The sequence below is a fragment of the Leucoraja erinacea genome, chromosome 29 (genome assembly GCF_028641065.1).
Source record: "Leucoraja erinacea ecotype New England chromosome 29, Leri_hhj_1, whole genome shotgun sequence".
NCBI lineage: Eukaryota > Metazoa > Chordata > Chondrichthyes > Rajiformes > Rajidae > Leucoraja > Leucoraja erinaceus.
In genome coordinates, this window is record NC_073405.1 from 13368126 (window position 1) to 13384826 (window position 16701).

Genomic DNA, 16701 nt, shown 5'->3' on the forward strand with positions numbered 1-16701 from the left:
GTAGAATTCATAGTATTCATTGATCTTGATTATTTACTAATCTCTGCAATATGGTGTTTTGCATTTGTCTATATTTCTCTGTATTGTACAAAAACACATAGTGCTGGAGTAACTAGGGTGTCAGGCAACATCTCGATAGTAAAAACTTCTTTAGGTATGTGAAGAGAAAAAAATTAGTTAAGACCAAAGTTGGACCCTTGAAGACCGAAAATGGTGAATTTATTATGGGGAACAAGGAAATGGCAGATGAGTTGAACAGGTACTTTGGATCTTCACTAAGGAGGACATAAACAATCTTTCTGATATAGTAGTGGCCAGAGGATCTGGGGTGACAGAGGAATTGGAGGAAATCCACATTAGGCAGGAAATGGTGTTGGATAGACTGATGGGACTGAAGGCTGATAAATCCCCAGGGCCTGATGGTCTGCATCCCAGGATACTTAAGGAAGTGGCTCTAGAAATCGTGGATGCATTGGTGATAATTTTCCAATGTTCTATGGACTTTGGATCAGTTCCTGTGGATTGGAGGGTAGCTAATCTTACCCCACTTTTTAAGAAAGGTGGGAGAGAGAAAACAGGGAATTATAGACCAGTTAGTCTGACATCGGTGGTGGGGAAGATGCTGGAATCAATTATAAAAGATGAGATAGCCGCACATTTGGATAGCAGTAACTGGATCGGTCCGAATCAGCATGGATTTACAAAGGGTAATCATGCTTAACTAATCTTCTGGAATTTTTTGAAGATGTAACTCGGAAAATGGACAAGGGAGAGCCAGTGGATGTAGTGTACCTGGACTTTCAGAAAGCATTTGATAAGGTCCCACATAGGAGATTAGTGGGCAAAGTCTTATCAGGAACTGGATTGTTTTTTAATTGTTTTTATTTTACGCGTGAAATGTTTACGTTTTATGTGCGATGCTCCGGTATTCCCTGGGAAACGTCTTCTCATTTTGCACTGTACAACCTTTGCTTTGCAAGATGTCAATAAAGGATGATGATGATGATGATGATGAAAAAAATTAGGGCACATGGTATTAGGGGTACAGTGCTGACATGGATAGAGAAGTGGTTGGCAGACAGGAAACAAAGAGTAGGGATTAACGGGTCCCTTTCAGAATGGCAGGCAGTGACTAGTGGGGTACCACAAGGCTCGGTGCTGGGACCACAGCTATTTACAATATACATCAATGATTTGGATGAAGGGATTCAAAGTAACATTAGCAAATTTGCAGATGACACATAGCTGGGTGGCAGTGTGAACTGTGAGGAGGATGCTATGAGAATGCAGGGTGACTTGGACAGGTTGAGGGAGTGGGCAGATGCATGGCAGATGAAGTTTAATGCGGATAAATGTGAGGTTATCCACTTTGATAGCAAAAACAGGAAGGCAGATTACTATCTAAATGGCGTCAAGTTGGGAAAAGGGGAAGTACAATGGGATCTGGGGGTCCTTGTACATCATGAAAGTAAGCATGTGGGTACAGCAGGCAGTGAAGATAGCGAATGGCATGTTGGCCTTTATAACAAGAGGAATCAAATATAGGAGCAAAGAGGTCCTTCTGCAGTTGTACAGAGCCCCAGTGAGACCACACCTGGAGTATTGTGTGCAGTTTTGGTCCCCTAATTTGAGGAAGGGCATTCTTGCTATTGAGGGAGTGCAGCGTAGGTTTACAAGGTTAATTCCCGGGATGGCGGGAGAGAATAGAGGAGCTGGGCTTGTACACTCTGGAGTTTAGAAGGATGAGAGGGGTGCTCATTGAAATATATAAGATTGTTAAGGGCTTAGACACACTAGAGGCAGGAAACATGTTCCCGATGTTGGGGGAGTCCAGAACCAGGGGCCACAGTCTAAGAATAAGGAGTAAGCCATTTAGAACGGAAACAAGGAAACACTTTTTCTCCAAGAGAGTGGTGAGTCTGTGGAATTCTCTGCCTCAGAGGGCGGTGGAGGCAGGTTCTCTGGATGCTTTCAAGAGAGAGCTCTTAATTGGGCTCTTAAAAACAGGGGATATGGGGAGAAGGCAGGAACGGGGTACTAATTAGGAAATGATCAGCATGATCACATTGAATGGCGGTGCTGGCTTGAAGGGCCAAATGGCCTGCTCCTGCACCTATTGTCTATTAAGATATTTGATAGCAAAACACCAAACACTTTTATATGGGACTGGATTCAAATATAGATCAACTTACCATCCCTGAGTATTAAAACAATCAGACAAAATCATTGCCACTTATAATAATCCTAGCACTTTCCCTAAAAAAATTTTCATACTCCATTAAAATTCTCAACTTGGCATGGTTGCGTTTGAACTGCAGTTTTCTTTGTTATAGATCTTGGAATTGCTATTCCGTTAATATAACCACTATACCTGCTAAATAAGAAAGCCATATGTAATTTAACCACAGTGCTTTACATTCCTTAATATTATTAAATTAATCCAATACCTTATTAAAATACAGGTGGTGTGAAGTCCTGTGCTTTGAACTGCCTTGCTGTAGGCTTCAATTTCTACACTGAGCATACTGCAGCTGTGGTGGATGGTACCTTGTGTCGACCAAACTCTCTCGATATATGCGTCAATGGGGAATGTAAGGTGTGGTATGAACCTCTCATAATTGATAAATTATTCAACAATACCATGATTCGTATTTGATGATTTGGCCTTCTTGACCACTGAATGGCAAAACAATGTGATGTATTTAATAAAGTCAAACACATTTCTTTCAAACCAAAAATTAATCTATATTGCTGTATATTTACTTTTCAGGCAATTACGATTAAGAATCCTGTAAAATAAATGGGTTTTAAAATTTAAAATATTGTAACTAGAGAAATCAAATATTTGAGCGTTTGTACAGTTCCATTATTTAAGGAATCAATTAAAGACCATTTTAGGCCAAATAGAAAATGATACAAAGATGACTGAATTATTTGATAATTGGGCTAAAATGTATGAATATAACAAAAGATGAAATTGTTGTGACAGAATATACTGACATTTTGCTCTTCCTTCCCATGCAGCATGTGGGTTGTGATCATACACTAGGTTCAGATGTAAGAGAAGATCGCTGTCGTGTCTGTGGTGGCGACGGGAGCACATGTGAAACCATAGAAGGGATTTTTAATGGATCGAATCCTCATGGAAGTAAGACCGACCTAATTTGAACATTCCACCTAACATCAACAGCACTAGCCAAACTAACTTTTAAACTTTCTTCTCAAGAGTCTGAAGTATTTCTGAAAATTACAGTTAATGGGATAATATAACATTTTACATGTTTTGGAAACAATAGAAGAACACCACCAGTTGAAAGAATGTATTAGACAAGAGTTGAATTAGCTGACCCAAAAATGTCCTGTATTTTGCAGGACAGTTGCAAGTCGCACAGTTTCAATGTAATTCTGAACTAATGGTCTTTGATGTAGAGCACACTGGTTTGGTCAGATTTGTATTATCCTAACATTTTAGTAGGATGACAGATACATCCACATAGTACTTGAGAGGCTTGACGGGAGCCTCCCTGAAATCTCGCCTATAAGACAAGGGACTCCAAATTCAGTAAAGGAGATAGCCATCCGTGATCAAAAAAGGAATATATAAAAGTATATGGTCATTTTATTACTACTGTGCGTCTCAAAATGCTTTACGAAAAATTAATTATTTTATGAAGTGCTACCGCTGTTGTCCTGTAACAAGTGCAGAACCTGCTCACTGCTCCTAGCATGTGACATAGACTAGCTAATCTTATTACAATAGAATCAGTCTGAAGTCCCTAAATGTCACCAATCCACATGCTCCAGAAATGCTGCCTGACCCACTGAATTACTTTACCACGTTTGTTTTTTCTTGTCTTAATAAAGTTGCTTGTATGATAAATATTACTGTAAAATATAAGGCATAACGTTCCTGATTTTCTTCAGTACATTGTAATGTGATCTGCTACTTTCAAATGGGAGAACATGATAGGTTGCGGGTCGGTCAGAAATGGCAGTTTAATGTTTCAGGAAAACAATGTTTTGGTCACGATAAAGGGAAATGCAAAAGAGAAGGTGGAGTCACATTACTGATAAGGGAGAGCATACGGCAGTACTTAAGAGAAGATATCTATGGCGAAAACTGTGAATGAGACCATATGGATAGAAGTTAGGAATAAAAGAGAGTGGATTAATTTGCTGGGATTGTACAATAGTCCTCCAATAGTTGATGGGAATGTAAGCAAATCACAGAAAGGTATAGGAGCAATAGAGTTAATTTAGCAGGGGATTTTAACTTTCTCAATATTAGCTGTGATTGCCCCAGTGCAAGAGGCTTAGACAGGACAAAATGTAAGCACATCCAAGAAACATTTTGCAGACAACATTAAATAGTCCTGTTGGAGATATGGCAGTATTCGACCCAAGAAAATAAAACTGGCCAGATTATGTAAATGTCAATGGGGGAAACTCTTTGGGAACGTTAACCATAACTCTAGATTTCAGATGGAAGCAGATTGGTCCTCGATTTGAACCTTTTGAGGAGATAACAAAGATTATAGGGTAGACAAAAGTGCTGGAGAAACTCAGCAGGTCCAGCAGCATCTATGGAGCGAAGGAAATGGGCAACGTTTCAGACCGAAACCTTTTTTCAGATGTTCTTCAAACGTTGCCTATTTCCTTCGCTCCATAGATGCTGCTGCACCCGCTGAGTTTCTCCAGCAATTTTGTCTACCTTCGATTTTCCAGCATCTGCAGTTCCTTCTTGTAAAGATTGTTGGGTGATAGACATTGTCTATATGGGCTTTAATAAGGCATTTACCAGAACCCACATGGTTAGTCAGTCCAGATGGTTAAGTCATATGGGATTCAAGTCAAGATGGCTAATTGGTTTCAAAACTTCCTTGGTGATAGAAGGAAATAGTGGAAGGATGCTTTTTTGAAAAGAAGTATGTATCATAACTATTTCCATATACACTCTTGTCGTTGTGCCCCATCATGTTAATAAAAGAAAGTTCAGTGGACAGAATAGGCAGGAGAACAGCAGGGAGCAAGGAAGGACTGTTGGATTAAATTGCATTTATTTTAATGCAAGAGGACTGACGGATAAGGCTGATAAATCCACGGTGTGGATCGGTACATGTGACTAGGATGTTGTAGCCATTGCAGAAACCTGGCTAAGAGAGCGACAGGACTGGCAGTTTATTTTCCAGATTGCAAGTGCAACAGGAGAGATAAGTGGTATGCCTTCTCTTACTAAGGTACAATGGTCAGCATTGTCTTCCAAAACAAAATCTTCAAGAAGCAGCTGTGTACTTTTTGCTTTATGTCTGTGCCCTACTTTGTCTGAAAAAGGGATGAGGTATGCAGTTTGGTGGATGACTCATGAATGTGTAAGAAATCGCATACAGAGCATATAAATTAGATGAAACCAATGTTTAAACTATGAGTTATATTGTCATGTTTACTTCAATTACTATACTCAAAATGGCACAAAGTAGTGGGTTGAGAATGTGTTTAGACGCAAAATACTGCTGTAGATTATTTTTATAATTATATTAATATGTTTCTTTCAGGTTATGTGGAAATTATCCATATTCCCAGGGGGTCAGTACATATTGAAATTAAAGAACTAAATATATCTCAGAATTACCTTGGTAAGTTAGTAATTGTCTTGTTAGTAAGTGTCTTGACCAGAGTTTTCTGTGTGTGCACCCAAACAACAATATTTTCTTTCCATTTCGGGTATTATTATTTGCTCTTAACTAAAGTTTGCAACTGAATCTTTACCCTTGTGTTTAGATGATGCGCTGATGTGACATATCCAAACTTTGATACTTGCAAATACCTGTAACACCTGTAAATACCTGTAAAGCGGATGGATGACATCCAAGAAATGCTTTTTTTTTTTTACCAAGATTCTGTGCCTGCAAAAATTCTACAGCTTTGCATGGGAACCATTGTGGAATGTAGAATAGACCATAAGAGATGATAGAAACATAGAAAATAGGTGCAGGAGTAGGCCATTCGGCCCTTCGAGCCTGCCAATATGACCATGGCTGATCATCCAACTCAGTTTCCCGTACCCGCTTTCCCTCAATACCCCCTGATCCCCTTAGCCATATGGGCCACATCTAACTCCCTCTTAAATATAGCCAATGAACTGGCCTCAACTACCTTCTGTGGCAGAGAATTCCAGAGATTCACCACTGTGTGTGAATGTGTTGAAAACCCAATACACTCCATACCCTGCCATTTTAAAAAAGAACAAAGGAAGACAAATAATTAATTGTGGGAGAAAGCAAAGGGAGCCATAGATAGAGTTTGACATTTGGGATTGTTTACAACTTAAACTTGCAACACTGGGAGCATTGTAATTGGTCGCTGAGATATCACAAGGTAGTTGCTGTGAGAGTGAAGGTCGAGGATCTCAGAGAATGCTGCCACAAGCAAATAGAGTTTCATCCGTAACACTTTGGGAGGTCGAATGTAAGAGGACCGTATTCAGTTAATGGCGAGATCTTTAATATAATTTGATGTTATAAAAAGGAACTGCTGATGCTGGTTTATACCAAAGGGAATCTGCAATTTGAGAGGGTGAAGGTGAAATTAGATATGTCGGTATTGCAACTGGGCAAAGGGACTTACAGAGGTATAAGGGAGGAGCTGGCCAAAGTTAACTGGAAAGACACCCTAGCAGGGATGACGGTGGAAAAGCAATGGCAGGAACTTCTGGGAATAATCTGGAAGATGCAGGATCTTTTCATTCCAAAGAGGAAGAAAGATTCTTGGGGGAGAAAGAGGCGACCGTGGCTGACAAGGACAATATAAAACTACAAGAGAAGGCAAATAACATTGCAAAGATTAGTGGGAAGTCAGAGGATTGGGAAGCTTTTAAAGGAAAACAGAGGGTGACTAAAAAGACAATACGGTGACAAAAGATGAAATACAAAGGTAAGTTAGCCAATAATATAAAAGAGGATTGAAAGAATTCTTCAGTTACAGAAGGAGGCAAGAGTGGGCGTTGGACCACTGGAGAATGATGCAGGAGAAGTGATAATGGGAAATAAATAAATGTCAGAGGAGTTGAATAACTTTTTTGCATCAGTCTTCACAGTGGAAAACCCCAGCAATGTGCCTGAAATTCAAGAGAGTCAGGGGGTGGAAGTTAGTGGAGTGGCTATTGCCAGGGAGAAGGTGCTTGAGATGTTGAAAGGACTGAAGGTGGACAAGTCACCTGTGCCGGATGGACTGCACCCAAGGGTTCTGAAAGGGGTGGCTTTAGCAATTGTGGAGGCATTGATAGTGATATTTCAGGAATCACTAGTCTGGAGTGGTCCCAGATGATTGCAAAATTGCCCCGCTGCACAAAAAGGGAGCAAGGCAGATTAGTGGGAACTATAGGCTGGTTAGTCTGACTTCGGTGGTTGGTAAGATTTTAGACTCCATTATAAAGGATGAGGTTACGGAGTACTTAGAAGTTCACGATAAAATAGGCTGGTCAGCATTGCTTTGTGAACCGGAGGTCTTGCTCGACAAATTTTCTGCAATTCTTTGAAGAAATAAATAGCAGGACAGACAAAGGAGAGTCAGTAAATGTTGTTTAATTAGATTATCAGAACGCCTTTGAGAAGGTGTCACACATTGGACTGCTTAGGAAGATGAGAGCCCACGGTATCAAAGGGCAGGTACTAGCATGGATAGCTGGATGGCAGAAGACAAAGAGTGGCAATAAAGGGGGCGTTTTCTGGTTGGCTGCCAGGGACTAGTAGAGTTCCGCAAGGGTCGGTGCTGGGGCCACTACTCTTCACGTTGTATATTAATGATTTGGACGAGGGGATTGAAGGCTTTGTGGCAAAGCTTGAGGATGATACGAAAATAAGTGGAGGGACAGGTAGTGTAGAGAAAGCAGGGACTCTGCAGAAGGACTTAGACATGTTGGGAGAGTGGGCAGAGAAGTGGCAGATGGAATATAGTGTAGCAAAGTGTGGAGTCATGCATTTTGATCGTAGGAATAAAGGCATAGACTATTTTCTAAATGGGGTGAGAATCTAGAAATCTTGAGACTTGAGAGTGCCGGTGCAGGATTCCCCAAATGGTTTCTACAAGTCGAATCAGTAGTAAGAAAGCAAACTCAAATGCTAGCATTTATTTCAAGAGGGCTTGTATACAAAAACTGGGATGTAATGCTGAGGCTCTATAAGGCACTTCTAAGGCCAAATGTGGAATATTGTGAGCAATTTTGGGCACCATATCGAAGGAAGAATGTGCTGGAGAGAGTCCAGAGGAGATCCCAGGAATTAGTAGGTTGACGGGTGAGTGTTTGTCAGCATTGGGTCTGCACTCGCTGGAGTTTAGAAGAATGAGGGGGGGGGGCCTAATTGAGACATACAGAATAGTGAAAGGCTTGGATATAGTGGATGTGGATAGGATATTTCCACCAGTTCTAGAGTCTAGGACTAGAGGTCATAGCCTCAGAATTAAATAATGTTCTTTGAGGAAGGTGATGATGAGAAATGTCTTTAGTCAGATGTGGTGAATCTGTGGAATTATTTGCCACAAGGCTGTGGAGGCTGTCAGTGGATATTTTTAAGGCAGAGATAGATAGATTCTTAATTAGTACAGGTGTTGGAGGTTATGGGGAGAAGAGAGGAGAATGGGGTTAGGAGAGAGAGATAGATCAGCCATGATTGAATGGCAGAGTAGGCTTGATGGGCCAAAAGGCCTAATTCTACTTTTATTCCTTATGACCAAAAATGGACACAAAATTATTAAGTAACTCAGCGGGTCAGGCAGCATCTCTGGTGAAAATGGATAGGTTTTTTTGGGGGTTGGAACCCTTCTTCAGACTTGGAGTAGTGAGGAAAAAAGGAATCTTGGTGTATAAATTCAAAAATCAGCCATAATCGAATCTCCAAGACTATAAATTTAGTTTCAGCAGGTAAGATTCAGATTGGTAAGGTCTTCTTAACCAACACAGTCACTAGATGGAATTGCCACGTGTTCTAATTTTTCTATGATTCCCAGAAGCCTCTTAGGCTATTCCTTCCTTTCTCCCCCCCTCCCCCACCAAGAGAGATTTATTGACACATGCGCCAATTGGTACAGTGAAATTTGGGGTCACCATACAGCCATACGAATAATAAAAGAACATAGAACATGATAGTCTTTAACGTAAACACCCCCACACAGCGGAATCAAAGTTTCCCACTGTGAGGGAAGGCACCAAGGTTCAGTCATCCTCCTCCATGATGTTCACACCAAGCGTAAATGCATCAAATGATCATTAATGAGTCATTATTAAGTTTCCCCTCCAAGACCTTAAGCTTCCAGAAATGTATTTCTTAGGTTCAAGTTGTGGTTTCTAAATGAAACATAGAAGATATTGACTATAGCATCACTAAAATATTTTGCCATCTTCTTCAATGTATGAGAAGGAAATTAATTTGGCATTTAAATGGACATAAATATCAGTGACCGAGTAAACAGAACCACTGTCCATAATGAGGCACAATTGGTCCCAGCAAATCATTTTCTCTTTCTACAAAGGTTCCTCCATTATTCTTTCCAACATTTTCTGTTATTATTTTGCGTGTGAACGTGTAGGCTAGACAGCAAGGAAATCTTGACAGTTGCCTATCCCAGAAATGAATGGAAATCAATAGAGGATTGGCAAGTTGAAAGGACATTGCATGCCAGTATTTCACCTTGAAAGATTAAGAAAACTAAATAATTGATTGCATCTAACTTGCAGAATTGAGAAGTTATCAAATAACTTATTAATTTTATTTTAAGCACTGAAGTCCGATGGTGAAGAATACTTTGTAAATGGTGGCTGGTCCATTGATACACCACAACAGTTTGATATTGCTGGGACTATTTTCCACTATATGAGATCAGATGATGAGCCAGAGTGTTTGGAAGCATTGGGACCTACCAATGCAAGTCTTTTTCTTATGGTAATCAATCCATTATTTTATTATTTGGATGATGCTTTGAAACAGGTTTATTTAAGATGCAGTAGGACATGAAATGCTGGAATAACTCAGTAGGTCAATTAACATCTCTGGAGGACATGGATATAACATTTAGGCTTGAGACCCTTCTTCAGGCTAGCAACGTTTCAAGTCAAGACATGACCAATTAAGTTTATTCAGCACTTTGTGTTCAAAGTAAGATTCCAGCATTTGAAGTTCCTTGTGTCTCACTTTATTTAAGATTATTGTTTTTATCTGGAGCAGGCTTCTAAGAAAAGACTTAAGCACAAAAAATTGCCAGTTTTATTTCATTAATCTTTCCAAATGTCTTTAATACATATTTAAGTTATCTTAACCATTATCATAAAACTTGTGATCGTTTAAACAAAATGGTGTTTGGCCAAATGTTTTTATGTCTAAAGATTGGACTGGAATTTCTATTATGGATCCAATTAGGAAATTGAAATCAGGAAATACACCCCAAATCGCTCTGGTTAATTTAAAATTAAAGTTTCCCTGAGCTTGCATAAAAATGCACTTGAACAATAATAAATGTCTTTCAGGTACCTGCGCCATCGGGCTATATAATAGGCCATCATTATTTCCGTCTATTAAAAATATATTTCTTAAGTTATTTGAATATGGCATTCTGGTACCTAACCTTACTTTTATTTTTTCATGCAGGTGCTGGTACAAGAGGAAAATCAGGGTATTCATTACAAATTTAATGCGCCCATTACACGCACAAACGCTGGTGACTCACTGACAAACTATGCATGGCGCTATTTTCCATGGTCCAAGTGTACTGCAATCTGCGCAGGAGGTAGGAGGTAGCAACATATAAACATTAATCATGTTTATAGTGGATTACATTGGAATGAAAATGCCAAATGCAGTTTGTTTATAACATGGATGTCCTTAGGGGGCAAATATGCATAACTTTGATGAAGCTTTCACTTTTGATTTGTTCTTGTCAATGATGTATTGGTGTGGTTGTGAACATAAGCAATTGCAATCTCCGTCTCATAACATATAAGTAAATTAGGGTATAAAGTGCTGGTAAGCATCTCCTATTTTACATTCAATTTTTATCAGAGACCTGTAATTGTGATTGTACCAACACACAATACCAATGACACAGGTCAGAGTGGCACAAATCTATATTTAGCTGAGAGCTTCAAAGCACTTAAGAAAATTGTCATTTGAAAGAGCCTAATCCCTTACAAGTAAAGTTACAGCATAGCAAAGACTCAAATGATCAATTAACAATTTTTAAGAAAGAACTGCAGATGCTGGAAAAATTGAGGGTAGACAAAAATGCTGGAGAAATTCAGCGGGTGAGGCAGCATCTGTGGAGCGAAGGAATAGGTGACGTTTCAGGTCGAGACCCTTCTTCAGACTGATGTGGGGGGGTGGGGGGGGCGGGGAAGAAGAAAGGAAGAGGCAGAGACAGTGGGCTGTGGGAGAGCTGAAGGAGGGAGAAAGCAACAACTACCTGAAATTTGAGAAGTCAATGTTCATAACGCTGGGGTGTAAACTGCCCAAGCGGAGTATGAGGTGCTGCTCCTACAATTTGCGGAGGGACGCACTCTTGCCATGGAGGAGGCCCAGGACACAAAGATTGGATTCAGAATGGGAGGGGGAGTTGAAGTGCTGGGCCACCGGGAGATCAGGTTGGTTTATGCGAACCGAGCGGAGGTGTTGGGCGAAGCGATCGCCAAGCCTGCGCTTGGTCTCACCGATATAGAGCAGTTGACACCTAGAACAGCGGATGCAATAGATGAGGTTGGAGGAGGTGCAGGTGAACCTCTGCCTCACCTGCCACACCTGGAAAGACTGCTTTGGTCCTTGGATCGAGTCTAAGTGGGAAGTAAAGCAACAAGTGTAGCATTTCCTGCGGTTGCAAGGGAAAGTGCCAGGGGAGGGGGTGGTTTGGGTGGGAAGGATAAATTGACCAGGGAGTTACGGAGGGAGCGTTCTCTGCGGAAAGCCGAAAGGGGAGGAGATGGGAAGATGTGATCAGTGGTGGGATCCCGTTGGAGGTGGCGAAAATGGCAGAGAATTACCTGTTGTATGGGACGGCTGGGTGGGTGGAAGGTGAGGACAAGGGGGAACTCTGTCTTTGTTACGAGTGGGGGGATGGGGAGTGAGAACGGAGCTACGGGATATAGAGGAGACCTTGGTGAGAACCTCATCTATAGTCGAAGAGGGGAACCTCCGTTCCCTAAACAATTTTAATTACATTGGATAATTATTGCCTAAGATTCCAGTTTACCTTGAAAAATATGCTGGGATGGCACAGATGCGGTGGAATAGCCACATCGCATCAAAATTCCATTGCCAATGAGTGAAGATACCTCAGTCACAAGAGACCAGAGATTGTACAGTTTTATCGGCAGAAATGTACTTCCCTCTTTTGCTCTCCCAAACCCAAGCTCAGGAATTTGACCTGTGGCTGAAGGGGGTGCAGTGTAAAATATATATACGGTTGGGAAGGAGAAGATGCATTTAAAAGAATCACTGCCCATTGGCAGAAATTTTGAAAATTATAAGGAAGATGAGTGAATCCCATATAATCTATTTAACCCAAGCTTGCATACTGGGGAAGAATGATGGGGGGAAATGGCCAACATAGGGTACCTAAAGATGTTAGAGAGGCAATAAATAGATTTATTGTGGTGTTTACGTTCCACAGCACAGTTAAAATAAATTTCAGAGGTTGTAAACTAACATGAGGGTTATAAAACTGCTCAGGAAATAGTGTCCTTTGTTGTGCCCATTTGTTAAATAAATGGGAGAGGGCTGTTCGAAATAACAGGAAAGAAAGTTTAAATATAACTTGGCGAAAGGCAAACAGGAACAGTTGCAGAAATATTGATGAATGATGAATTATTTCAAAAAAGTTGAATCCACATGTAACCATTGTGTTGTGAGAAGATTCAAGATTCAATTTATTTGTCATTTGGACCCCTTGAGGTCCAAACGAAATGCCGTTTCTGCAGCCATACATTACAAACAAATAGACCCAAGACACAACATAATTTACATAAACATCCATCACATCGCTGTGATGGAAGGCCAAAAAAACTTATCTCTCCACTGCACTCTCCCCCCCAGATGTCAGAGTCAAAGTCAAAGCCCCCGGCTGGCGATGGCGATTGTCCCGCCCGCGGCCATTAAAGCCATGCCGGGTGGTGCAAGGTCGCACACCGGGTTCTTGATGTTGGAGCCCCCGGCGTGCGCTCGCAAAGTCCCGCAGCCATTCCAAGCCGCGCGGGGCGGTGATGTCAGGCCCCGCACCAGGAGCTCTTCGACCCCGCAACTTGGGCGGGAGAAGTCGCCGTTGCGGGAGCCCTGAAAAGCGGTCTCCCTCCAGTGACCCGCGGGCTCCCGGTGCCGCCGTCCGCCAGACCCGCAGCTGCAGCCTCCGAATCTCCGGAGGTCGGGCCGCAGCAGCAGCAGCGCTCCACCACCACCCTCTCCGGACTCGGCCAGGTCCGCGACGGTGAGGTGAGTCGTCGGCACCAGAGCCCCCGGTCTTCTCCTGTTGGAGGCCGCTCCACGTTGCAGCCCCAACGACAACGGAGACCCAACAAAGAAAAGGTCGGGTCTCCCATGCAGGGAGAGATTAAAGGTTACCCCCCCCCCCCCCACCCCACCCCCACCCCCCCCCACAAAACACCCCAACAAAAAAATAACAAAAACTACATAAAAACATAGACAAAAAATAATAAAAACGCAGACGGGCTGCAGAGGCCGCTGTAGACGAGAGTCGCGCCGCCTACTGTTATTCTGTGCGTGCTGTGAAACTTTGAAACACTATAGTTTTTGTCAGAGTGTTTATCGGTGCCTACGTTTAAGGCCATCAATAAACCAATTTGTTGGAGAAACTAATCTACAAGATGGTTTATTTTGTGTCATTACCTATCTGAGCTGGGCCCAAAGTAAAGCCAGATTCAGGGTACAGGTATAACATTAAATTCCCTCCAACACCCTTACTGGAGGACCGGGAGGGAAGGAACTGGCACTCTTGCTCAAGGATTGAGAAGAAAGGAATCTGTGCTCTGGTTAGAGATCGGGAGCTATTGTGGCACACTGATTCGAGATTGGGAAGTGGGAAAGCTCTCTGCTTGGGAATTATGAGGCTTGGAGGGAAGTCGATGAGTAAGGCGAAAAAGTACATTGATAAAAATTCTACTTATTTTTTGGGCCTCCCATTTTGGAGTGTATTTTCAGAACATATTCTTATAACCATATAACAATTACAGCACGGAAACAGGCCATCTCGGCCCTACAAGTCCGTGCCGAACAACTTTTTTTCCCTTAGTCCCACCTGCCTGCACTCATACCATAACCCTCCATTCTCTTCTCATCCATATGCCTATCCAATTTATTTTTAAATGATACCAACGAACATGCCGCCACCACTTCCACATGGAAGCTCATTCCACACCGCTACCACTCTCTGAGTAAAGAAGTTCCCCTTCATGTTACCCTTAAACTGCTGTCCCTTAATTCTGAAGTCATGTCCTCTTGTTTGAATCTTCCCTATTCTCAAAGGGAAAAGCTTGTCCACATTAACTCTGTCTATCCCTCTCATCATTTTAAAGACCTCTATCAAGTCCCCCCTTAACCTTCTGCGCTCCAGAGAACAAAGACCTAACTTATTCAACCTATCTCTGTAACTTAGTTGTTGAAACCCAGGCAACATTCTAGTAAATCTCCTCTGTACTCTCTCTATTTTGTTGACATCCTTCCTGGAATACTATAATTTGCACCCCTAGGATAACACGGGTAACCATGGGTAGCGAACCCTCGGCTCAGGAGGGAGGAGTTGAGTGTCTCGGAGTGGGAGGCGTTTGATCATGGGGTCTAACCCAGGGTATTTAAGGTCGGGTCAAGACCGGTCACAAGATACAATTTATTTGTCATTTGGACCCCTTGAGGTCCAAACAAAATGACGTTTCTGCAGCCATACATTACAAACAAATAGACCCAAGACACAACATAATTTACATAAACATCCATCACATTGCTGTGATGGAAGGCCCAAAAAAACGTATCTCTCCACTGCACTCCCTCCCCCCCCCCCCCCCGATGTCAGAGTCAAAGTCAAAGCCCCTGGCTGGCGATGGCGATTGTCCCGCAGCCATTAAAGCCACGCCGGGTGATGCAAGGTCGCACACCGGGTTCTTGATGTTAGAGCCCCCGGCGAGAGTTGGAAGCTGCACAGCGACATAAATAAACACCATTTTGTTCACATATCTTGGTTTCGCCTCATTCTTGGCTGGAATCCTGGAGTTCCCGCTACACTGGTGACCCCGACGACCAGGAGTGGAATCCTGGACAAAGTTCACGCAAAAATGTACAGCACCCAACCCGCTGCTGCCGCCTACGAGGCTGAGCTCAATGCGGTAGCCCTGAAGCTGCCTACCTTTTGGACCTTGCAGCCAGGGGTATGGTTCCATCAGGTGGAATCCCAGTTCCACGTCCGCGGCGTAACGGTCAACGAGACCTGGTACTATTACGTGGTAGGGGCTCTCCACCAGGATACGGCAGGAAACTCACTGAACTCTATCTTTTACTAGATAAATTGCTGACTTGCAAATACATATACATTTTGAAGCACATGACATGAATGGTAGCTTCCAGTAATACATAGGTTGTGAAATTCCTGAGTACATTTACTCTCAGGAGTTTGCAGAACCACTCTTCCTCGCCTCCATTGTCTGCCCTCTACTGAATGCTAGACCATCAGATTGTGAAATGCCAGTTTATTTTTAAATCAACATTAATAGTAAAAGAAAAAAAGGCAACAATCACAAAATTAAAGGAATTGCACACAACCAAATATTTGAATTTTGGATGACTCCTTTAATTTTTTTTAAAATAATCTTCAAATTAACTGCAAGGCCTTGTTAATAAGATTTTGTAGAACTTAAGGACCATTTGGGTTAGGGTGGGCCCTGGGCCTAATTTGGTTTTAAAAATGTGATATTCAGTAGTGATAGAGTACCATTCAAGTTTACTGATCACTAAATGTTATCATTTCTGAATAGGTGTACACGAACAGCCCATTGTGTGCAAGAAACTGGATGATAATTCTGTTGTTTCTACTCATCACTGTAACAGTGAAAACAAGCTTCCAGAAAAACAACGTGCTTGCAACACAGAACCATGTACATCAGTGTAAGTACACTGGGAATACATAACACAAAGCAACTCTTGAAGCAACATGCTAGCAGCTGTATGACAATACCACACTAATACATACGTTGGAACTGGCAACTTCGAGACATAAAGTAATTCAGTGTAATGTTGGGTCTCCTTCCAAGAACATGAAAAAGTAGTAAACAGGATTTTTTTTCAAAATTACATTTCCTCTAACTATTTCAGCCAAGATAAAGAATCCCTTTATGCAATGAATTGTTAGAACTGAAATCCATGGTATGAAGAGGCAGTGACTGAAGGGGCTACCAAGCAGCAGATTCAGTAATAGCATTCAAAGATATTTGGATTAGTATCCGATTGAGAAAAAAATAATTACTGGGCTATTGTGAAAGAGTTGAACAGTTCTGGTCAAGAGTTAGCAGTGGTGCGGTGGACTGCAATGCATTTTATTCTACAGCAATATCTGATTCTGTGACACAAATCATTGGAGCATGTTTATTCTTGGTGCATAATCAAGGACCAGTCTCACCCGGTCTCTCCCTCTTTTCCCCTCTCCCATTAGGCAAGAGGTACAGAA

The 16701-nt window shown here is 41.9% G+C and overlaps 1 protein-coding gene across 1 annotated transcript in view; it reads left to right on the forward strand.

The window, feature by feature from the left end:
- The window catches only part of LOC129711184 (A disintegrin and metalloproteinase with thrombospondin motifs 6-like), a 187662-nt gene that overhangs the window by 155785 nt on the left and 15176 nt on the right, over positions 1–16701 (forward strand). Inside the window, exons 16-21 of the mRNA XM_055658645.1 lie at positions 2463–2596; positions 3025–3148; positions 5553–5633; positions 9772–9935; positions 10638–10776; positions 16013–16142. Of these exons, the coding sequence (XP_055514620.1) occupies positions 2463–2596; positions 3025–3148; positions 5553–5633; positions 9772–9935; positions 10638–10776; positions 16013–16142 (772 nt within the window). The remainder of the gene's footprint in view (positions 1–2462; positions 2597–3024; positions 3149–5552; positions 5634–9771; positions 9936–10637; positions 10777–16012; positions 16143–16701) is intronic.